The 22,754-nt window shown below is 42.6% G+C and overlaps 1 protein-coding gene and 1 long non-coding RNA gene across 2 annotated transcripts in view; both read left to right on the top strand.

The window, feature by feature from the left end:
* Positions 1-759: 759 nt before the first annotated feature.
* The window catches only part of LOC117509313 (seizure protein 6-like), a 458,377-nt gene continuing 436,382 nt past the window's right edge, over positions 760-22,754 (top strand). The window contains exon 1 of the mRNA XM_034168976.1: positions 760-895. Within this exon, the coding sequence (XP_034024867.1) occupies positions 839-895 (57 nt within the window). The 5' untranslated portion in view covers positions 760-838. The remainder of the gene's footprint in view (positions 896-22,754) is intronic.
* Positions 19,074-21,972, top strand: LOC117509370. Its single transcript, XR_004560392.1, has 3 exons — positions 19,074-19,116; positions 19,787-19,789; positions 21,870-21,972. It is a non-coding gene; the product is annotated as an uncharacterized LOC117509370 (long non-coding RNA).

The raw sequence follows: 22,754 nt of genomic DNA, 5'->3' as shown, positions 1-22,754 counted from the left end.
CATTAACCACTTGTGGAATGTTCCAAACAGGTGTTCTTTGAGCGTTCATCAACTTTCCCAGTCTTTTGTAGCCACTGTCCCAGCTTTTTTGAAATGTGTTGCAGGCATCCATTTCAAAATGAACAAATATGTGCAGAAAAACAACAGTCTATCAGTTTGAACATTAAATATCTTGTCTTTGTGGTGTATTCAATTAAATATAGGTTGAAGAGGATTTGCAAATCGTATTCTGTTTTAATTTACATTTCACACACCATGCCAATGTCATTGGAATTGGGGTTGTATTATTATTATTATTGGCGTTTGTGAGACACCATATTTTCCTGATAAACTGATCTTAGGTGGTTTCATTGGAGATATTGAGTTGTTTGTGATTGTTGAAGTCTCCTTAAATAAGACACTGGTCAAACTTTATTCGTGACAGGTCAGGTGGGTCACTCCCACACGAGGAAACCCATTCTGGAGGAAAAGTGGGCGGAGCTAGACATTTTCACTGACTTTGGATGTCAGAGCTCTGATGAGTGACACTCTAGTTAGGACTTTGGTGCCATCAGTTGGGCCGTGTGTTCCTGAAGAGCTCAGCCGTGCTGCTCGGAGTTGCGCTGTCGCGGCTTTCCATTGGCTGCGGCTGGGAGCTGTCCGCGGTGCTGAATGACGGCGGCGCTGCTGGCAGCTCGGCGCACAGCGGCACCAGCCTCACTCCCGGTCCCGGTTCGTGTCGGAGGATCCGCTCAAGCTCGTCTCTGGCATTCGGATCTGAATTCCGGGCTGAAGTGAGCCGGAGGAGCGCGGAGGGAAAGTGTTGATTCCAAGGACGTTGGTTGGCGAAGGAAACGCGATGAGGACGGAATATTTTCTGCTTCTTTTCGCGGCGCTGCTGGCGGACACGGAAAACGTTAAAGGTAAGAAAAAAAACATTTAAATCACACACAAAATCTCTTTGATTAAAAGCAGCTTTACTATGAAATGATTCTTTTGGTTTTTTGGTGCATTGTGGTGCTCGGGAGCGGTTCGGTCTTTTGTCAGCGGCTCCATGTGCTCACTCGCTTTCCTGCTTTTCGTCCTTTTTTGTGACATATGACAAATAACTGCTGCTTTCTTTCACTTCACCCTCAGACTCCCACAAAACAAACAAACAAACAAAAAACAAAAACCCTGTTCATCTGCTGTGTTATCTCATGGAGTCAAACTTTCAGCTCGGCACCGGTTTATATTTTTGTGAACACACAGTCTTAATTGTTCCAGCATAAATAATAACATTTAATAATAATGAGAACAGCATGATGAAATGTGTGTTTTTTTGGCAGCCTGTCTGCGTTACTCATGAGCTCTGACCAAACAGAAGACATGATGATGTTGGAGAGCTGGAAATCAATCATTTAAATGTCCTTCTGCTGGAAACGACTTAAAGATTTGTATTATTAAAACTGAATCTCACACAACTAAAGAGATAAAATAAGGAGGCAGAGAACTCCTTTACAGGCTAACAGCTGATATCTCAGGTGTCTGACACTGACCTCACATCAACAATCGTGTTTTTGTGACGTTTAATGATCTTGTGACGATTGAAAATCTGACATGGCTGCCGTCTGCAATTAGTAATCAATCGATCAATCGATTTCATTAACAGAAAATAACGATTTTATTCATTGACGAATTATTAAAAAAAAAAAAAAATCAAGAAAAGAACTGAGGTTCCAGCTTCTCCTGTGTGATGATTTGTTCCTTTTCTGCCTCATTTGACAGAACCTGTTTTAAAACACTTGGCCTTAAATCGGATTGAATTTGGTTTAATTAGGGATAATCCATTTTTAAACCGCGGTAGATTGAGGATGGACTGACATGTTTTGAAAGAGGCTTAAAGTATTTTAAACTTGATATTACAAACCGCTTTAAACCAAAACTGAATTCATTATCTGCACATCAGCGGCTTTAATGCATTGATGAAACCATCAAATTTATCTTTATCTAAAAATTGTAATGATTCGTGAATAAATAGTTTTCATTTTTTAAAAGAAAATGTTCCCTGTGTGTATTGGTAATTTATAAACCAGATATCTTTGCAGAACAGGATTAAATCTAATGGTAACAAGTTCTCATGACATATGTAGTTTGATTTACACCAATAACAGTAATTTAAAATGCTCCTTGGTTTAAACCACTATCTATTTTCAAAATCTTTAAACAGATTCATAATTAGTTTTTAACAGGACTGAACCTGAATATATTTGAAATAGTTTCTGGTATCAAAAAGCAACTAAAGCAACTATAATGCTTTGAATTCTGGGGCGGGCAATGTAAGATTTTGTTTAAAAGTATTAGATGTAACCAATTAAAAAGAATCAGTAGATTACAGAAAACAATATTCAGATGTGTTGATATTGTTATTGACTAACTGAAGGATTAAGATGTTTACTGTGTTCAGTCAAACAGGATTTTTATGTGATTTTTATGTGTTATGCAGCCTGGCTTCATGTTTTTTTCTCACGTGTCTACCCTCCCCAAATGTTAACCATGACTCTCCCATGAACTACCCCCTTTAACCCCACATTTTGTGCTCCCTGTCACAAAATGAATTTGTGCCCCTGTTACAAAAAACACCCCATCTTCATACCCCATCACAAACCCATAGATTAATGACTTTAAAGGTGTCAGTTCTTTTGATTTTTCACAAAAAATTTTTCATGTTGAAATTCAGTTACTGTAAAGTACTTTTATTTTTGTGGTTTATTTTGAAATTACAGCTAATTTGATTGTTGGCAAAGTGTTTATTTTGGTGGAATTCATGGTGAACTATAATGAGATTTTGCAGATGACTTATGTGTGAGTGTGCGCTGTCTCATCTATCAGATATCCAGCAAAACTATCATACGTCCATATTTTAGAGTCCAGAGTTCTACTGATCTTCATGAGCTTTGACTGTTTTCATTTTGCGTCTTTTTTTGTGGAACCTTCTATTACAGTTGAAGGTGTATTTCTTTTTTTCAGCTCCATGAAGCTAACACTAGCTTATGTAGTATAGCAGTGCAGCCAAGTCTCACACTTCTTTTTTTCATAATACAGTCGTGAAATGCATCAAATCTTTTGTGATGGCGTCAATTTTAGTTCACTGTTTTTAACCCTAACCTTAACCATAACCCATAATACTGTCACAAAATTTTTTTAATACCGTCATAACATTTTATTGACAGTATCAGGAACCAGAGGTGGGACAAAGTCACCATCAAGTCACTCTCAAGTCCTGAATCAGCAAGTCCCAAGTCAAGTCTCAGGTCATAGTGACCACCAACTGTTTGCAAGCTGACTTGAGACTTGACTTGGGACTTAAAGATTGATGACTTGACAGTGACTTCGTCCCACCTCTGTCAGGAACTAACAGATTAAGTCACTTTTCTTGATGCCATCCTTAACTGGTGTGAAATCAGTTTGAGCAGTGCCACTTGACTTTTGAACAGCATGCTGGGAAACTGAATTTCCCAGTGAGTCAAGGTGTCTTATTGCTGTATTTTAACTCACGTGAATCAAAATCCTAAATTGCTTCCAGACAAAGTGAATTTTGATCACATTGCTGAAATGAGCCTGTGAATCCTTATTTAAAAACTAAAGAACAAAATTATAGTGGTGCCGAAGACTCTACCTCATGTTTTTTTTTTTTTTTTAACTGAAATGGTTAAAAATCCAAAGGGACTACAGCTTTAATTACCACTTTGTGAATCGATGTTAAGGAAGACACTGAAAGGTTCTTCATTAAACTGATGAGCTCATTGATTGGCTCGGGCAGGAACGCTCACCATGGGCTCTTTGTTTGTTCGATATTTACTTATTCAATTCAGTCTCGGACTTTTCATTATTGTTTTTGTAATGTTGTACCTCCAGTCAATCTTTGACCGTTCCTCACGCGGTATGTGGGCGGGGCCACGAGTTGACCTTCTGGGTATCACTGATGTTTTCTGGCTCATGGTTGATAAACATTTGCATGTCTTTGTGTTTTCAGTCAGACCTGATTTGTTGTTCTGTTTGCTCACAAACTAATTAATCAGTAAATGTGAAGAAAATGCTGAATCTGCATCGGGACGATAAATTCTGCTGTGATGTTTCTCTCACGCTTTTAGTGATGCATGCAGAAAGAATATCATCTGGTGGGTTGGGAATAAATGTTCACGGCTGGTGATGACATTAGGGTGCCCAAATCGCTCAGACTGGAGAGGAGTTACTGACGGTGTAAAGATGGTCTGAACCCTCATGTCAGGACCAACGACCCAAAACCACAATGGGGGTCTATAGGACGTCCCCCCCAGAAAACAACCTGAAATTCTGCCTCCCTCTGAGGCACATTTTCAGAGACAAATCTTGTTTCAAGTTTCAAATAAATACAAGGTATATTATATTAAAATCTAAAAATATAAAATTTTAAAAATTGCAGTCCGTAATAAACAGCATTAGTGAAGGTTACAAATGATCTTCTTATGGCCTCAGACAGTGGACTCATCTCTGTGCTTGTTCTGTTAGACCTCAGTGCTGCTTTTGATACTGTTGACCATAAAATTTTATTACAGAGATTAGAGCATGCCATAGGTATTAAAGGCACTGCGCTGCGGTGGTTTGAATCATATTTATCTAATAGATTACAATTTGTTCATGTAAATGGGGAATCTTCTTCACAGACTAAGGTTAATTATGGAGTTCCACAAGGTTCTGTGCTAGGACCAATTTTATTCACTTTATACATGCTTCCCTTAGGCAGTATTATTCGACGGCATTGCTTAAATTTTCATTGTTACGCAGATGATACCCAGCTTTATCTATCCATGAAGCCAGAGGATACACACCAATTAGCTAAACTGCAGGATTGTCTTACAGACATAAAGACATGGATGACCTCTAATTTCCTGCTTTTAAACTCAGATAAAACTGAAGTTATTGTACTTGGCCCCACAAATCTTAGAAACATGGTGTCTAACCAGATCCTTACTCTGGATGGTATTACCCTGACCTCTAGTAATACTGTGAGAAATCTTGGAGTCATTTTTGATCAGGATATGTCATTCAATGCGCATATTAAACAAATATGTAGGACTGCTTTTTTGCATTTACGCAATATCTCTAAAATTAGAAAGGTCTTGTCTCAGAGTGATGCTGAAAAACTAATTCATGCATTTATTTCCTCTAGGCTGGACTATTGTAATTCATTATTATCAGGTTGTCCTAAAAGTTCCCTGAAAAGCCTTCAGTTAATTCAAAATGCTGCAGCTAGAGTACTAACGGGGACTAGAAGGAGAGAGCATATCTCACCCATATTGGCCTCTCTTCATTGGCTTCCTGTTAATTCTAGAATAGAATTTAAAATTCTTCTTCTTACTTATAAGGTTTTGAATAATCAGGTCCCATCTTATCTTAGGGACCTCATAGTACCATATCACCCCAATCGAGCGCTTCGCTCTCAGACTGCAGGCTTACTTGTAGTTCCTAGGGTTTGTAAGAGTAGAATGGGAGGCAGAGCCTTCAGCTTTCAGGCTCCTCTCCTGTGGAACCAGCTCCCAATTCAGATCAGGGAGACAGACACCCTCTCTACTTTTAATATTAGGCTTAAAACTTTCCTTTTTGCTAAAGCTTATAGTTAGGGCTGGATCAGGTGACCCTGAACCATCCCTTAGTTATGCTGCTATAGACTTAGACTGCTGGGGGTTCCCATGATGCACTGAGTGTTTCTTTCTCTTTTTGCTCTGTATGCACCACTCTGCATTTAATCATTAGTGATTGATCTCTGCTCCCCTCCACAGCATGTCTTTTTCCTGGTTCTCTCCCTCAGCCCCAACCAGTCCTAGCAGAAGACTGCCCCTCCCTGAGCCTGGTTCTGCTGGAGGTTTCTTCCTGTTAAAAGGGAGTTTTTCCTTCCCACTGTCGCCAAGTGCTTGCTCACAGGGGGTCGTTTTGACCGTTGGGGTTTTTACGTAATTATTGTATGGCCTTGCCTTACAATATAAAGCGCCTTGGGGCAACTGTTTGTTGTGATTTGGCGCTATATAAATAAAATTGATTGAATTGATTGAATAACATAGTAAATTAATCTGTGATAAAATACTTTTTTTCATCCATCAAACTTTTAGACAGAAGGCATCTTTTGTCTTCTCTCTTGTTGATATTTCAGCTTCTAAACTGTCTCTTTTTTAATATATAAACTAACCACAGAGTGTAAAATGATGTTCAAAGCCTCCAGTGTTTTGAAGGACGAGTGTAATGCTGGTGAAGTGAGTTAGTTTTAAAGTGAGTTAGTTTTGGACTGAGTTAATTTTGGATGTCACCAACTTGGGCACCTAATTCCCAACCAACCAACCAAGGGGTGGAGCATAGGCAAGACCAGCATGACCTGGGTGGGACAAATGAAGCACAAATATGCCCACGTATCTAGTTAAGCTAGTTAAGGATAACAAGCTGGTACCTGTGTTCAGGGGTTTGTTTGTTTGTGGACTGGGTGACTGCTTTAAGGACAGGCAGCTGGTTCTCGTGCAGAGCAGTTGGTTCTACTTAATGAAGGTTAGTTTTAGTGTTCAGAGATACAAACGTTGGAGCCATGTTAGCTAAAGCTACAGGAGGCGGTAATGATGCGGAAATAAAAACTCTGTGTCAGTTCAGTGATACCACAGACAACAGTCTGTCATCTGTCTCTGGATCACAGACCACCTGTGATCTAGACCACGAACTGTATCTGGACCATATATAGTCTATGATCTGGACTACAAACCATCTGTGATCTGGAATGCAGTTTGCATGCGATCTGGACCAGACTATCTCATCCACAGTCCATGTCTGATTAGGACCACAAACTGTGATCGGCACAGAACTAATCCTGTACATTATCTGGTTTTGTGATGGATCCAGATATTTTCCATCCAGTAGAGTGGTGGAGGTTTTGGGTTTCTATTTCTTTGTCTTTGTCACCAATAAGTCAAAACAGAAAAAGGATTGTCATGATTTTTAGTGGTGAGATGGTCCTGCAGTCAGGGAAGAGTTAAATTTTCAGGTAGATCTGGAGGTGGCTGAGGGTGACAGCACTCAGGACTGCTTGCAAGAGATCTATACCGGTTCTGCTGGAGATGCTCCACTTATAATGAGCCAAATGGTGGCAAAGCAGAACCTGAAACAGTTTGGATCCCTGATTGTGACTGTGCCTTCAGAACCTGATGCTGGGGCTGACCTTGTGGACTAGACTTCAGGAGTCGCACACTGAGCAGAAAAGTGTCTCAGTCAGGTTTAAGAACTAAGACAAGGTTTCCTTCATTCTCCTTCTTGAGAAGGTTTTATGGCTTTTTGGATGAAGACATGTCTCTAGTCTGCAGTTAATCATTTTCCAGACAGAAACAGAACTGATCCAGTCCAGTTTCTCATTAGCAGCTTCCAACTGCTGCTGACTGTTGCTCTGTAACCCGTCGGTTCAGTTTCTGTCTTTGGATGCGGCGATGAACGAGCATCAAGCGACACGCTGAGTTACGGCGGACCTGAAACAGGACCTGTTCCGCTGATGTCCCTGAGGTTCAGAAGTCAGGTTTTTCCTTCAGATTGCAGCTCAGATAAACATGTTGGCACTGTCACACCCGGAGCGAGCGATGCCCCCAGAGTCCCGCCCTCTGCTTAAATTTCCACCGCCTGTCATTGCTGTCACCGCTCTGCTTGCTGAGCTGCTTGAAAATAAAGGCCGCTGTGATGCCGACTGAGCTACAGCAACACCTCAGCAGGTCATCAAAGCTCCAACAGATCCAGATCACCGCCGTCAAACTAGGACTCCAATTTAACCCCAAAACAAACCGTGGTTACCCTGTTGTGAAGGTTAAGTTTCTGCCTTATTTGTTTGCAGATTATATAAAATTTTCCCTGCTCGGGAATAGCGAGGGGCTCAACCAGCCAAAATATAGCTGAGTGTGAGAGTGTGTCCCAGACAGCAGTGTGGAAACAACAACTTCAAAAACAACGTTTAATGTCATCTTCTAACGCAACAAAGTAAAAGAGTAGGAGACGGACTGGGGCGCTGTCCGAGGTCCTGTGGACACTATAAAGGACCATTGTGGTGAAGAAAGAGCTGAGCCAGAGGGCGAGACTCTCGGTTTACGCTCCTATCCTCACCTACTTACATGACTATATAACACACACACACACACACACACACACACACACACACACACACACACACATATATATATATATATATATATATATATATATATATATATATATATATATATATATATATATCGGAGTGATTTATGACCTGTATTTCCACAACATCAGCAGATGGACACTCAGTTAATTCGATATTTTCACAGGGATGAAGTTTCTGCTGTTCTGAGTGATAAACACTCGCTAGTTATTGTGTTAGCCATTTGTCATCTCAAAGGTCATCAGGAAGAAGACGAGTCATGATTAGCTGTTAACTCTAATTTGCCTCAAAGGTCTTGAAAATGTTTCTTGGAAGTGAAATATTTATGTGGATAATTCAGATATTTCACTTTCTTCATCACTGCCTCACAATTTAGCTGGCATGTAGTTTAGGCTTGTGTTTGTTTATGTTTCCGTCTTTTGCTTTGTTACATCACCAAAGACATTATGACATCAGCAATGTCAGCTTGGCTGTTGGCACGATGAAACCTGGATCAATCTCATCAAGGGGAAAAACTCCTTAAGGTATAGTGTTGTTTGGATTGTTTTGAGTTCTGGATCATTTAAAAAGTTTTTACAGAGTGAAGTTTGATTGTTTTTCAACAATTAAACTCAGTTAAACAAAAGTAATACACTGTCTTTGATTTAAAAAACTGACAGTGAAAGGACATGATCAACAAGTGACATTTTTATGGTGGCTAAAGATCCAGATAGTCTGCATTGACAGGGAGGTGTTATGCTAATCTGTTGTTGCACAAGAAATCTGTTTACCCACATAACAATGTTTTCAGTCTGTGTTTCAAGATTTTGTGGAGGTTTGTACTCTCCAAGGTTTACATGTTATAAGGTTTACCCTCTGCAAGGTTTACATGTTCTAAGGTTTACCCTCTGCAAGGTTTACATGTTCTAAGGTTTACCCTCTCTAAGGTTTACATGTTCTAAGGTTTGCCCTCTCTAAGGTTTACATTGTTTAAGGTTCACCATCTCTAAGGTTTGCATTTTCTAAGGGCCCCTTCACACATAGCGCAAATTTGGTTGATTTGCGCAGAAAGTGCGCATGAACCAGGACTCATCTGCAAAACGTGGAATTTTGTAGCTGCCTCTAACACCTCATCCACCTGTTGCTACAACTATTTGCACACACCAGTGGCTGAAAGACAGAGTGTGCACTGTGTGAGTCCATTGAACCCTCTCGTGGCAGGTGTTGGCCAAATTCCAGCTGACACGCACGAACATCTAACACCACTCGCATGGCATGACAACAGTCAGCAGACAATAACTGTAGAGCTGGATGTGAAATTTGTCTAAGTGTCCCACGACTCTGAAGTTGCTGAGTGCACATGTGGTGTGCCAGAGTGTCGGCTCCTCCCACAGCACATGTGTGCATGTGTTTCACGAGCTCCTCCCTGCTCCCCCCCCCCAACACATCTGTGTATGTGGTTCAGACGAGGCATCTCTGATCTGATCACAGAGTGACAGCTTGGTCTGTGTGCTGACAGGACAGGGGGCATGGCTGGCTGCCCCACAGCTGTTGAGACATCTCTGGTTCTGGACATCACAGGTGCAGCACATGTCCCATGTTTTGACGGATGCGGGCGTATGTGTGCTTGTGTGGAAATACATAAAAACATATATCATTTTTGTGATGGGAGGAGAAATGGGCGGTCAGTCCATTTGGACACGCAGCAGGTGATCTGAATGTCACGTCTGACAGGACACGTGTCGGGCTGTGAGGGCTGTAAGTGGCACACCGCACGACCAGGACAACCTAACAGTGTGACAAATATGCAACTTTCAGTTACATATCAGCAGAAATACGCCGTACCAAACAATGTTTGGTCAGTTATCACGTTTTTTAAATTTTTTTTAGAAAATACATTTATCTGCTTGGTAATTTTACACATTTCACACTCTTGTTACAAGATAGTGATTGTAGTGCACTTGGTAAAGTTTCCATCTGGTAATCAGAGTGTGTAGGTTTTAATCCCGTGGTGTTTTTTTAATTTTTTTTATTTAACGGCCCCTTCATGACTGTATGTTTGTGACCACGCATCATCCACAGAGGAACAGATGGGTCATATTTGTGTTGCCCACTTGATAAATGCAGTGTTTTTATATGGTGTTTGGATTTATTGCATTTTAAATACATCATCTCCTTCCTCATATCAGGCAGGTTCCAGTAGCTTTCACAGGACAGCGATTGTGCCTCAGTGGTAAGGTTTCTGATGAGCAACCAGAACTTTGGAAAGGGCGGGTTCGAGTCCCATGGGTGGCATGTAATTTTTATTGAATTTAATTTCAGCAGCTGCACAATGTAGTTTGCATTGTTTAAGGTTTGCACTCTCTAAGGTTTGCATTGTTTAAGGTTTGCACTCTCTAAGGTTTACATTGTTTAAGGCTTGCACTCTCTAAGGTTTACATTGTTTAAGATTTGCACTCTCTAAGGTTTACATTGTTTAAGGTTTGAACTCTCTAAGATTTACATTGTTTAAGGTTTGCACTCTCTAAGGTTTGCATTGTTTAAGGTTTGCATTCTCTAAGGTTTACTTTGTTTAAGGCTTGCACTCTCTAAGGTTTACATTGTTTAAGGTTTGCACTCTCTAAGGTTTACATTGTTTAAGGTTTGCACTCTCTAAGGCCCTGTCCCACTGGCGTTTAGGAGGATTTGCGCATGAAATGAGGAGACAAAAGCTAAGCGTCCGCAACAAAGATGGGCGGAAATGACAAATGTCCCGGGGTGGATCAGCAAATACATGAGGAAGAAAAGCGGATATAACAGGGAACAGAAGCGAAGGCGACCGCGGAGGCGCCCCCATGAGGGGCACAGCAGCCGTGATGCACTCGCTTCATCCGTGCCCACTCTGACTGCATGCGCGACATACCATTTGCGACCGTGATGTGGCCGTGCTGGGCACGCATCATATCTGTTTTGCACGCTGTCCCGGTCCACCGTCAAGCCGCGCCAACCCGTCAGTTGCGGATATCAGCGGATAACAGGGGATATGCAGCGTGTTGGTTGTGTATGTCCTGCATATGTCTTCAGTATATGTTCAGGCAGTGATGCGGATCTCATCCGCAGCAGGATTTTTGAGCCGTTCAAAAATCCTGGCTGCGGACATGCGTGCCTCTGCAGATGATCACCGGACGTGTTCGGATGGCGGCCGACTCATACAGGAATGTTGCACGGTTATTGCGGTTGTTTGGCAGATGTGGGCCACTTTTGTGCGCATTCCATTCGCAAATCCTCCTAAACGCCAGTGGGACAGGGCCCTAAGGTTTACTTTGTTTAAGGTTTGAACTCTAAGATTTACATTGTTTAAGGTTTGCACTCTCTAAGGTTTACATTGTTTAAGATTTGCACTCTCTAAGGTTTGCATTGTTTAAGGTTTGCATTCTCTAAGGTTTGCATTGTTTAAGGTTTGCATTCTCTAAGGTTTGCATTGTTTAAGGTTTGCATTCTCTAAGGTTTACTTTGTTTAAGGCTTGCACTCTCTAAGGTTTACATTGTTTAAGATTTGCACTCTCTAAGGTTTACATTGTTTAAGGTTTGCACTCTCTAAGGGCCCTGTCCCACTGGCGTTTAGGAGGATTTGCGCATGAAATGAGGAGACAAAAGCTGAGCGCCCGCAACAAAGGTGGGCGAAAATGACAAATGTCCTGGGGTGGATCAGTGAATACATGCGGAAGAAAAGCGGATATAACAGGGAACAGAAGCGAAGGCGACCACGGAGGCGCCCCCATGAGGGGCACAGCAGCCGTGATGCACTCGCTTCATCCGTGCCCACTCTGTCTGCATGCGCGACATACCATTTGCGACCGTGATGTGGCCGTGCTGGGCACGCGTCATATCTGTTTTGCATGCTGTCCCGGTCCACCGCCAACCTGTCGGTTGCGGATATCAGCGGATGACAGGGGATATGCGGCGCGTTGGTTGTGTATGTCCTGCATATGTCTTCAGTATATGTTCAGGCAGTGATGCGGATCTCATCCGCAGCAGGATTTTTGAGCAGTTCAAAAATCCTGGCTGCGGACATGCGTGCCTCTGCAGATGATCACCGGACGTGTTCGGATGGCGGCCGACTCATACAGGAATGTTACATGGTTATTGCGGTTGTTTGGCAGATGTGGGCCACTTTTGTGCGCATTCCATCCGCAAGACCTTCTAAACGCCAGTGGGACAGGGCCCTAAGGTTTACTTTGTTTAAGGTTTGCACTCTCTAAGGTTTACTTTGTTTAAGATTTGCACTCTCTAAGGGCCATGTCCCACTGGCGTTTAGGAGGATTTGCATATGGATTGCGCACAAAATTGGCCCATATTCACCAAACATCCGCAATATCCGTGTAACATGCCTGTATGAGTTGGCTGTCATCCGTACACGCCCGTGATCATCCACAGAGGCACGCATGTCCGCAGCCAGGATTTTTGAGCTGTTCAAAAATCTGAATGCGGATGACATCCACCTTACATACTCCAAATATACTCAATTCATACACAATACACAATACATACTCACTCTATGCGCTGTATATCTGCCGTTAACCGGTGATATCCGCAACTGACGGGGATTTGCGGCTTGGCAGCGGACCGGGACAGTGTGTAAAAACAGATATATATCGTGCCCATCATGTCCACATCACAAACTAAAATATGTTGTAGCGAATGCATACAAATTGGCCACGAATAAAGCATTTTTATTACATCTGCGTTGCAGCTGATTTGTGGACAATCTGTGAATGCATAACAAACACGTCACGTAAACCCAAAGTGTGGCAGAAAGCAACATACCTGCCAGTCAGTGCTGGTCCGGCTGTGTAGATCCACAAAGACGTAGCTGCTGCAATCCAGGACTTTTATTTAACACCAACAAAAGGAAGAGTTGCTGTTTAGCCACAACTCATGCAGAAGTCTGTTTTCTGTGACACTCTAAAAAACAAAAACAAAAAAAAAACACCGCCCCCCCCCCAAACTCATGAACAGTTAATCCTTGCATGACAACACTCTGTGATCAACTTGTCCAAGTCCAGCAAATGCTCCAGGCTGTATTGTTGGTGTGAATAGTGATGCTGACGGCCCAAGTGAGCTTATTTTATGGCCGCAATGCAGATGCCGTGCACGCGCAACACGTGCGCGATGCATTCATAATACACCTGTAATACTGCCGTGATAATCTCAATGTGTCGGATCAGTTTCCTCACTACATGCGTTATATAACCGTGATTGTTCATCATATATTCACTATACATTATTAATATATCCGTAATTCATACTGGGACATTTGTCATTTTTGGCCATTTTTGTTGCAAACGACAACGAACGCCCGTAATTTGTGTACTCAGTTTATGCGTAATTGATCCTCTCCCCAGTGGGACAGGGCCCTAAGGTTTGCATTGTTTAAGGTTTGCACTCTCTAAGGTGCACATTGTTTAAGATTTGCACTCTCTAAGGTGTACATTGTTTAAGGTTTGCACTCTCTAAGGTGTACATTGTTTAAGGGTTGCACTCTCTAAGGTGTACATTGTTTAAGGTTTGCACTCTCTAAGGTGTACATTGCCTAGGTTTTGACCCCTGTAAGGTTTACATTGTCTAAGGTTTGCACTCTAAGTTTTGAATACAAAGTCAGACTTCAGTCAAATTGAGAGAACAGTTTAAACCTGGCCCTGTGGCAGACTGGCGTCCTGTCCTGGGTGTACCCCGCCTCATGCTCTATGACTGCTGGGATAGGCTCCAGCCCCCCACGACCCTTAATTGGACTAAGCGGTTGAAGATGAGTGAGTGAGTGAGTTTAAACCTGATGGACGGTGTGGAACAGTGTTTTACTTGTAACAAGGTGGTCTGCTGGCGATCTTTGACCTGTTTCAAACATATGTGGATTTAAAAATACACCCCATGTCCCCGCCCACTTCATCCTCGGTACAGAAGCAATTTGTTCCTGATATCACCGATCTGATGGAATCAGTGCTTCGTCTTCACGCTCCTCAAAGGGGAAAGACAGAGCAGGAAAAAAACATGTTTAATTAAAAGACTCTGGGAATGCAGCGATTATGTAACGCAGATTCTAAGGTGACATGTTCAACACCTGCGTTCCGATGAGGCCTGATTAACTGATCCGGAGTCATCTGTTGCTCTCATCAAGAGCTATTCAGGGCTCCGAGGCTCCGCTCTCGTTTAGATCCTCTCAGCGTCTTTTCCTCTTTTAAACGTTCAATTGGAAATGAGTGTTATCAAAACCCAGCGGCTCTGCCTCTCACAGGAAATGGGGGCGTAGGCTTCTTAACACGCCGCTCCTGACACCTCCTGAGAGGAGCTGAGGGGGCGGAGCCCTCTCATTTTCCTTTTCTCCATCATTCCCCTTTTCTTTGCATAGCAGCCTTCCTGAGGTGAACACAGGTTCTGTGAAGTGTTGGCTGCTGGTTTCCTGAATGCGGCGTTACATCACGCCTGCTCTGATTGGTCGTGGCGGAGCGTCTCCTGACTCAGTGAAAGCATATGTAAATGGGATGGGATTGGCTTTGATCTGCACCTGCTTCGTGTGTCACCATCACATCCTGTCGCCTGTGAACATTTGTATTTTGAATATGCTGAAACTCTCTCTGGCTCCACCCCCTCACACAGAGCAGAACTAAGACCTTTTGAGGAGGAATGTCAAGTACTACCATCTCATACTCTATATATTGTAGACTTGTAGTTCTCGATGCCTGCCAGATTTTCAGGACTTGTGACTTGACTTGGACTTGAGCTCTAATGACTCAAACCTTAACTCATACTTGAAGAGTGATTTTTTTTTTTAATGAACTGATTTAATTTACCTGCAATTAAAATATATATCGGACACTAATGAGGGACGGGGACAAGACCACCTATACTGCGTCTGTCAGGTTTGACCTTGCCTAGACATACAAGAAAGAACTCAGACAGAGAGTTGCGATGTCTTTAGTGAGCTTTGCAAAGGGGAGACACAGCAGAGCTTGCTATGTGCAGTCCTCCAACTGTGTCATTCTCTGCGAGGCCCTTTTATTGTGTGTAAAAAAACAAAGATAAGGGTGGGGGCTACATGAGTCCACGGTTACAACATGTGCTATTAGTCGTGTGCAGATACGTTTGCAATCAACTGAATGATTCCGATCTTAGGTACAGAGTGAGTGGTTTTGCTGAAGCTTGCTAAATGTCAAACTGTAAACAGGCTGACCTGGCTCCTGCAGCTGTGTTATCTATCTGGGAATATCTGAGAGAAACAGTTTGCAGAATTTAAAAGAGCAGATGTAATAAATGATACCATGTTTGTAGAGTACATTTTATCTAACAGCGTCAGAGCCAAGGCCAACACCTTCGAATTTTGTGAGTGAAGTCCAAGGCTTTGGGATGGTGGTCAACACCAAGTCAAGACCAAGTCTTTGGAGGAGGCAAAACCTAAAAAACTATATATATATATATATATATATATATATATATATATATATATATATATATATATATATATATATATATATATAATATATATATATATATAAATAAAACAGTCCTGAACTTACATATATTTTGGATTGTTCTTTTTTACAAAATCCAACCTCTCATCCACATCATCACACCTGGGAAATGGATCAAGTAGGGCCAACTATGAAGGGCCAACAGGAACCCTGAACACGAGAAAGCTAATGGGGCTCTGGTGAAACAAGAAGGCCTCAGCAGCAGATCAGGAGGAGGTGATGGCTTGTGACCCATTGGCTCTGAAGGCGGATGAAGGCTGCAACAGGTCCTCAGACCCCGATTGTCTGGGATTTCCCAGTGATCGGACCAGACTAAGGATTTGTCAAGGACTGTGTGTTTGTTGTGTGCAATGGCATTCTTACATTAAACAAATACACAGGCATCTGTAGACTGACAGCTGGATGTAGAATTCCACCATCCCATCCAGGAATCAACCAAGAGACAACCTTCCTCACCACCGAGGGGTTGGCATGACTATCGTTTGAAATCTGAAAGATTTGTGTTTGATTAAACCAAACAAAGGATTGTTCACTCATTCTTGGCACTCAGTGGTCCCAACAGATTCAAGCGAGTGCTGCACTATGGGGTCTCCTACCACATAGAGCACCAGTCATCACAATGTGATTTCATTTATTCATTTTTTAAATAATGTTTTCTTATTCTAGTTTGAGAGTCAAGATTCTAAGATGACATTGGTCTCGAGTACTCCAGCACTGCTATTAACTTCAAATATTTTAAGTTCTAATAATTCAATTTTTGAGTAGATAAACTTAATTTTTTTAGGTCATCAATAGTTTTTTTTTAGTTGTATTAAATTATTTTGGTTTACACACATCCATTTCTGGAACAGTTCAAATGAATGTTGTGGGATCGGGAACACTTCTGTGGCGGGTCGGACACCGGTGGCGCGATGAAGCTAACACTTCTGTTCTTTTCACTTCCTGTTCTTTCACAGCTTCACTGAAGGGGCATCAAACTGAGGTTTAAACGGTACCCCTCCTCACTTTGAGCTGATGTCATGAAGACGTATCCTTCATGATGTCATCAGAGAGTGAACTCGACAGATGCTGTCTCAGCTTCCTCAGTATTTACACTCTCTTTGATGATGGAGCGCACCGTCAGATCGCCCACTCGCTGTCAGAATCCAACTCAAGCAAACAACTCAGTACTTGCCTTTGACAAGTTGCCTTTTTAATCAGCATCAATGTCATCTCCTTTCCCCTGACGACCTCTCCTTTCCTCATTTGTCAACAGCTCATCTGTCCTTTTCAGCTGCGATGCTTCGCCTGCTGCAGATTGTCTTCATCCAGTCCAGTCTCATGCTTTTTTCGTGCTCCCGTTGTGAAATGAGTCACATTTTTGTGATGTGTTTTTTTTTATATTTTACCATTTCTACTACACCTTCTCCTAACCCTCACCCCCACACACCCCTCACGTCACCCCGCATTTTGTGTCCCTGTCACGAAAATGTGATGCCTTTCGTGACATTATCACGAACTGTAGATTAATTTACATTTCGTGACGCCATCATGAAATGCCGTGAGATTGGGTTGCCTCATCCAGCCCTCAGAGGCCCGGAGCTGCATCGATCCAGCGGCAGCAGTGCAGAATGGGTGTTTGTGCAAAGCGCGGTGCCTGTGCGCGCTCCTCTCACGCTCTGGCAGACAGTGCACACCTGTCTAATTGGGGCTGGCGTCTGCTGTGCATACAGAGCCAAGGGCCTCTCCACAACGATTAGGATTCTGACAGGCTTGGCTCTCTTTTAGACTGCTGCTTCCCAGCTGAGTGAGGGTAGGAGGTCAGAGCTCCGTGCTCGATGGCAGCGGTGGAAGTCGTGAGAAACACAATAAGCTGAATTTAACCTTTGTCTCTCATGTTTTTCTAAGGATCTATCTGCCGAAGATAAGCTGGCTGCTCGGGGAGCCGAGCGAGCGCAGCTGAAACTCTGCCAGGGAGAAGACAAGAACAAATTTAAAGAGGCGAAAGAACAAATGAGACCAACGTGCTATATCTCACATGGTGTGACGTCAGCCTGACTGGACACCAGTGGAACCAGCAACACAAACTGATAGATTCGGTTTCTGCACCTGATTCTGTTTTCACGAAGCACAGGTTAAAGTTAAAGTTGTTCCAATTTTGACAAAAAGTGATGCAAATTATTGGGTGAGCTAATAGGATTAATAAATGGAATAGTTTTGACTGTGATGCATGTTTGGTCTCCAAAGTAAAGGTCAAACAAGGTCAACATTCATTAGATTTGATGAGATGTGACATGATAACATGATAACTAAGCATGACACATGCTGCAAACCATTCCTATTTAAAACCTGATTAACTCTTCCAATAATTTGCATCACGTTTTACCAAAATGAAAATGAACGATTGTTACGGTTATCTGCTCCGCTAGACAAGGAACACAAGCCCTCACAATTGAACATGTTTCTGAATATAAATGACCATGAACGTTCATGAGCGTGGTGATTTAGACCATGTGGGATTCATCAACAGCTGATACTTAGGGTCCATTCACACTATGACCCGAAGTGAACAACACAGCAGATTCTCAGAAATCACTGTGAAGCACCAGCGTGATGGTGATGGTCCACTGACTTACTGTGGGACGAAGTTAAACCTTCACCATGGGAGGATGGGTGCATAGATGGCACACTCCGTGGAGCAGCATCGCAGCCTGGTGGGATTGATCCTTGACTCAACATTATAGAAGTTACATGGTGTAGCCCATAAACTTAACGTAACTTTGCGATTGCGTCACTGGCTCCCGGTGTGTCGTTGAGACAGGTTCTACACTTTTCTTCACATTTCTTCATGTACAACCCCTGGCAAAAATTATGGAATCACCGGCCTCGGAGGATGTTCATTCAGTTGTTTAATTATGTCGAAAAAAAGCAGATCACAGACATGACACAAAACTAAAGTCATTTCAAATAGCAACTTTCTCACTTTAAGAAACACTATAAGAAATCAGGAAAAATAATCGTGGCAGTCAGTAATGGTTACTTTTTTAGACCAAGCAGAGGGAAAAAAATATGGACTCACTCAATTCTGAGGAATAAATTATGGAATCACCCTGTAAAAAAAAAAAAACTAACACCTGCATCAAATCAGATCTGCTTGTTAGTCTGCATCTAAAAAGGAGTGATCACACCTTGGAGAGCTGTTGCACCAAGTGGACTGACATGAATCATGGCTCCAACACGAGAGATGTCAATTGAAACAAAGGAGAGGATTATCAAACTCTTAAAAGAGGGTAAATCATCATGCAATGTTGCAAAAGATGTTGGTTGTTCACAGTCAGCTGTGTGTAAACTCTGGACCAAATACAAACAACATGGGAAGGTTGTTAAAGGCAAACATACTGGTAGACCAAGGAAGACATCAAAGCATCAAGACAGAAAACTTAAAGCAATATGTCTCAAAAATCGAAAATGCACAACAAAACAAATGAGGAACGAATGGGAGTAACTAAGTAAGTAAGGTTTATTTATATAGCACCTTTCAAGATAGAAATCACAAAGTGCTTCACATAAGAACAGAGAAATTAAAAACAGCAGAAACATAAAACCATAAAAACTAGGTAAAAGCCAGCCTATACAAAAGGGTCTTTAGCTTCACTTTAAATGTTTCAACAGAGTCCACGGAGCGTAGGTCCAAAGGCAATGCATTCCACATTTTAGGTGCCACCACCTCGAAAGCACAGTCTCCCCTGGTCTTCAGTCTTATCCTAAGCACAACCAATAGGCCCAGGTCCGAAGACCTCAGAGACCTACTTGTCACATATGGATGTAATAGCTCGGTGATATAAAATGGCATTTGACCATGCAGAGCTCTAAAAGTCAGTACTAGAATTTTAAATTGGAGTCTGAAATGGATGGGGAGCCAGTGCAAGGAGAAGAAGATTGGGGTTATATGTGACCTCTTTGCCGCATTCTGAACCGTTTGTAAGTGGTCCAAAGAGGACTTGCTAAGGCTAAAAAATAGAGAGTTACAGTAATCCAGACGTGATGACACAAATGCATGAATGATCATCTCCATCTCCGCCCGAGACATAATGCTGCGCAGACGAGCAATATTGCGCAAATGGAAAAAACAAGACTGTGCCAGGCGGGTAACATACGTGTCAAAATTGAGGGAGTGATCGAACGTAACACCCAAGTTCCTCGCTGCTGAGCGAACAAAAGGGGCCAGAGAACCAAGATTCCCAACCACAGTGGGAACAAACTCGTCAGGGGCACAAACAAGGACCTCAGTCTTTGCAATATTTAAGGACAAATAGTTGGCCGCCATCCAGTCACCAATAACCTCAACACAGTTCTGAAGAGCAGATACCCTAGACACCGTTTGAGGAGTGAATGAGATGTACAGCTGGATATCATCCGCATAACAGTGGTAGGAGACATCTTTAAAACTACTCAAGACATGACCAAGTGGGAGCAAATATAGAGCAAAGAATATAGGTCCCAGAACAGAACCCTGAGGCACACCACAGGATAGCATGGCAGAGGAGGACATAAATTTACCAGCAGCAACAGCGAAAGTCCTGTGTGAAAGATAAGACAAAAACAAGTCCAGAGCAGACCCAGAAATGCCCACCCAAGTCCTTAATCTCTCAACTAAGACTCCATGATCCACCGTGTCAAAAGCTGCAGAGAGATCCAAAAGGACAAGCACAGAATATTCACCTGCATCTCTGCGCATTAAAATATCATTTGAAACTCTGAGAAGGGCAGTTTCTGTAGAGTGCAAGTGGCGGAACCCAGACTGGAATTTATCAAGAATATTATGTTCAGCTAAAACCTCATTAAGCTGTTTGGCCACTACTTTCTCTAAGACTTTGGAAATAAAAGGCAACTTTGAAATTGGTCTAAAATTTTGAAGGAGTGAAGGATCAGCATTAGGCTTTTTTAAAAGAGGGTGAATAACTGCCTGTTTAAAATACTGAGGGACATAGCCGGAAAGCAGTGATCTATTTATTATCAATAAGACAACCGGGCCAATAGAATGGAAGACCTTTTTAAAAAAGGAGGTAGGGATGATATCAAGTGGGCAGGAGGAAGGTTTCAATCTGTCCACCAGACCAGTGAGCTCTTTCAGTGATATAGGTTTAAAACTATCCAGAACTGATGGCCGGGTAAGATAGGGAACAGAAGAAGAAAGAGAGGGATTAATATTTGCCCTGATATCACGAATTTTGCTGATAAAAAGACAAAAAATTGTCATAGTTGTAGATAAAAAGTCACTAAACTCCTTGAGGAAGGAAGTGCATTGACCAGGTGGACGATATATTAAAACACAATAAAAAGGATTAGTTCTCCCAACTTTTAAAATCAGTGATTCAAAAGATGGAAACGATTCTGAACTCACACGTCGACACACAAAGCTGGTCCTACAGACTGCAGCAAGTCCGCCACCACGTCCACACAAACGCGGCGAGCTGAAGAATCGGAAATTTTTGGGACAGAGTTCAATGAGGGGGGCGTGTTCCATTTCCCTCTGCCAGGTTTCAGTTACAAACAAAAATTCCAGGGTCTTTGGAGCGAATATAATCATTCAAAATGAAAGTCTTGTTAGCAACGGAGCGTGCATTTAACAGCGCCATCCTGAGAGGAGCTGCAGCTGGATTCTCCACAGCAGACTGCCGGGGGAAGGCACACAGGACCCGCGGAGACGAACCACTTTGCCTGCGGGTTTCACACGCCAGCGGGGGGGCCACCACAGCCACGGGAAAATCAGGAAACACCTGACGGAGACAGCAGGGCTGCCGGTGATGATCCAGCGAGGGAGATGGGCCGTACATCCACACGTCCGGAGAAAGCAAGTTGATCAAACGGGATCGACTACATTTTCCCACAACTCCGCGTTTCCAGAACAGCCTCAGCCTCACCTGCACACCGGCTCTTCTCCCCCGCCTTCGTCTGCGTCCGCGGGAGCTCCTGTAGCGCTGACTGGCGCTAGCATCACCGGCTAACGGCACAAACAGAGGCCACCGAAAGAGCTCATCACCAAAAGAAGACGAGAATGAAGCCCCATAGTTCTCCATAGAAGCTCGGATATTGAGCAGAGCCTGACGGTCATACACACAGCAAGCAGCAAGACCATCGTAGACCAGCAGGATGACAATCAACAACACACACACAACAGGTACGCAGACAGCAGCGACGGCGAAGCCAAACGCAGGCGCCATCTTGATCACCGTCCCAAGTCCCAGCAACAGAAGTGTAACCAACGCCTGTGACCGAAATGTAAGAAACCTCCTAAAGGAAATGGGATTTACATACAGAAAAGCTAAACGAAAGCCATCATTAACACCTAAACAGGAAAAAACAAGGTTACAATGGGCTAAAGAAAAACAATCGTGGACTGTGGATGACTGGATGAAAGTCATATTCAGTGATGAATCTCGAATCTGCATTGGGCAAGGTGATGATGCTGGAACTTTTGTTTGGTGCCGTTCCAATGAGATTTATAAAGACGACTGCCTGAAGAGAACATGTAAATTTCCACAGTTATTGATGATATGGGGCTGCATGTCAGGTAAAGGCACTGGGGAGATGGCTGTCATTACATCATCAATAAATGCACAAGTTTACGTTGATATTTTGGACACTTTTCTTATCCCATCAATTGAAAGGATGTTTGGAGATGATGAAATCATTTTTCAAGATGATAATGCATCTTGCCATAGAGCAAAAACTGTGAAAACATTCCTTGCAAAAAGACACATAGGGTCAATGTCATGGCCTGCAAATAGTCCGGATCTTAATCCAATTGAAAATCTTTGGTGGAAGTTGAAGAAAATGGTCCATGACAAGGCTCCAACCTGCAAAGCTGATCTGGCAACAGCAATCAGAGAAAGTTGGAGCCAGATTGATGGATAGTACTGTTTGTCACTCATTAAGTCCATGCCTCAGAGACTACAAGCTGTTATAAAAGCCAGAGGTGGTGCAACAAAATACTAGTGATGTGGTGGAGCGTTCTTTTGTTTTCCATGATTCCATAATTTTTTCCTCAGAATTGAGTGAGTCCGTATTTTTTTCCCTCTGCTTGGTCTAAAAAAGTAACCGTTACTGACTGCCACAATTTTTTTTCCTGATTTGTT

Source organism: Thalassophryne amazonica, chromosome 4 (assembly GCF_902500255.1).
Source record: "Thalassophryne amazonica chromosome 4, fThaAma1.1, whole genome shotgun sequence".
NCBI lineage: Eukaryota > Metazoa > Chordata > Actinopteri > Batrachoidiformes > Batrachoididae > Thalassophryne > Thalassophryne amazonica.
Note: the sequence above shows the minus strand (reverse complement) of the source record. Positions and strands in the feature narration are given on the sequence as shown.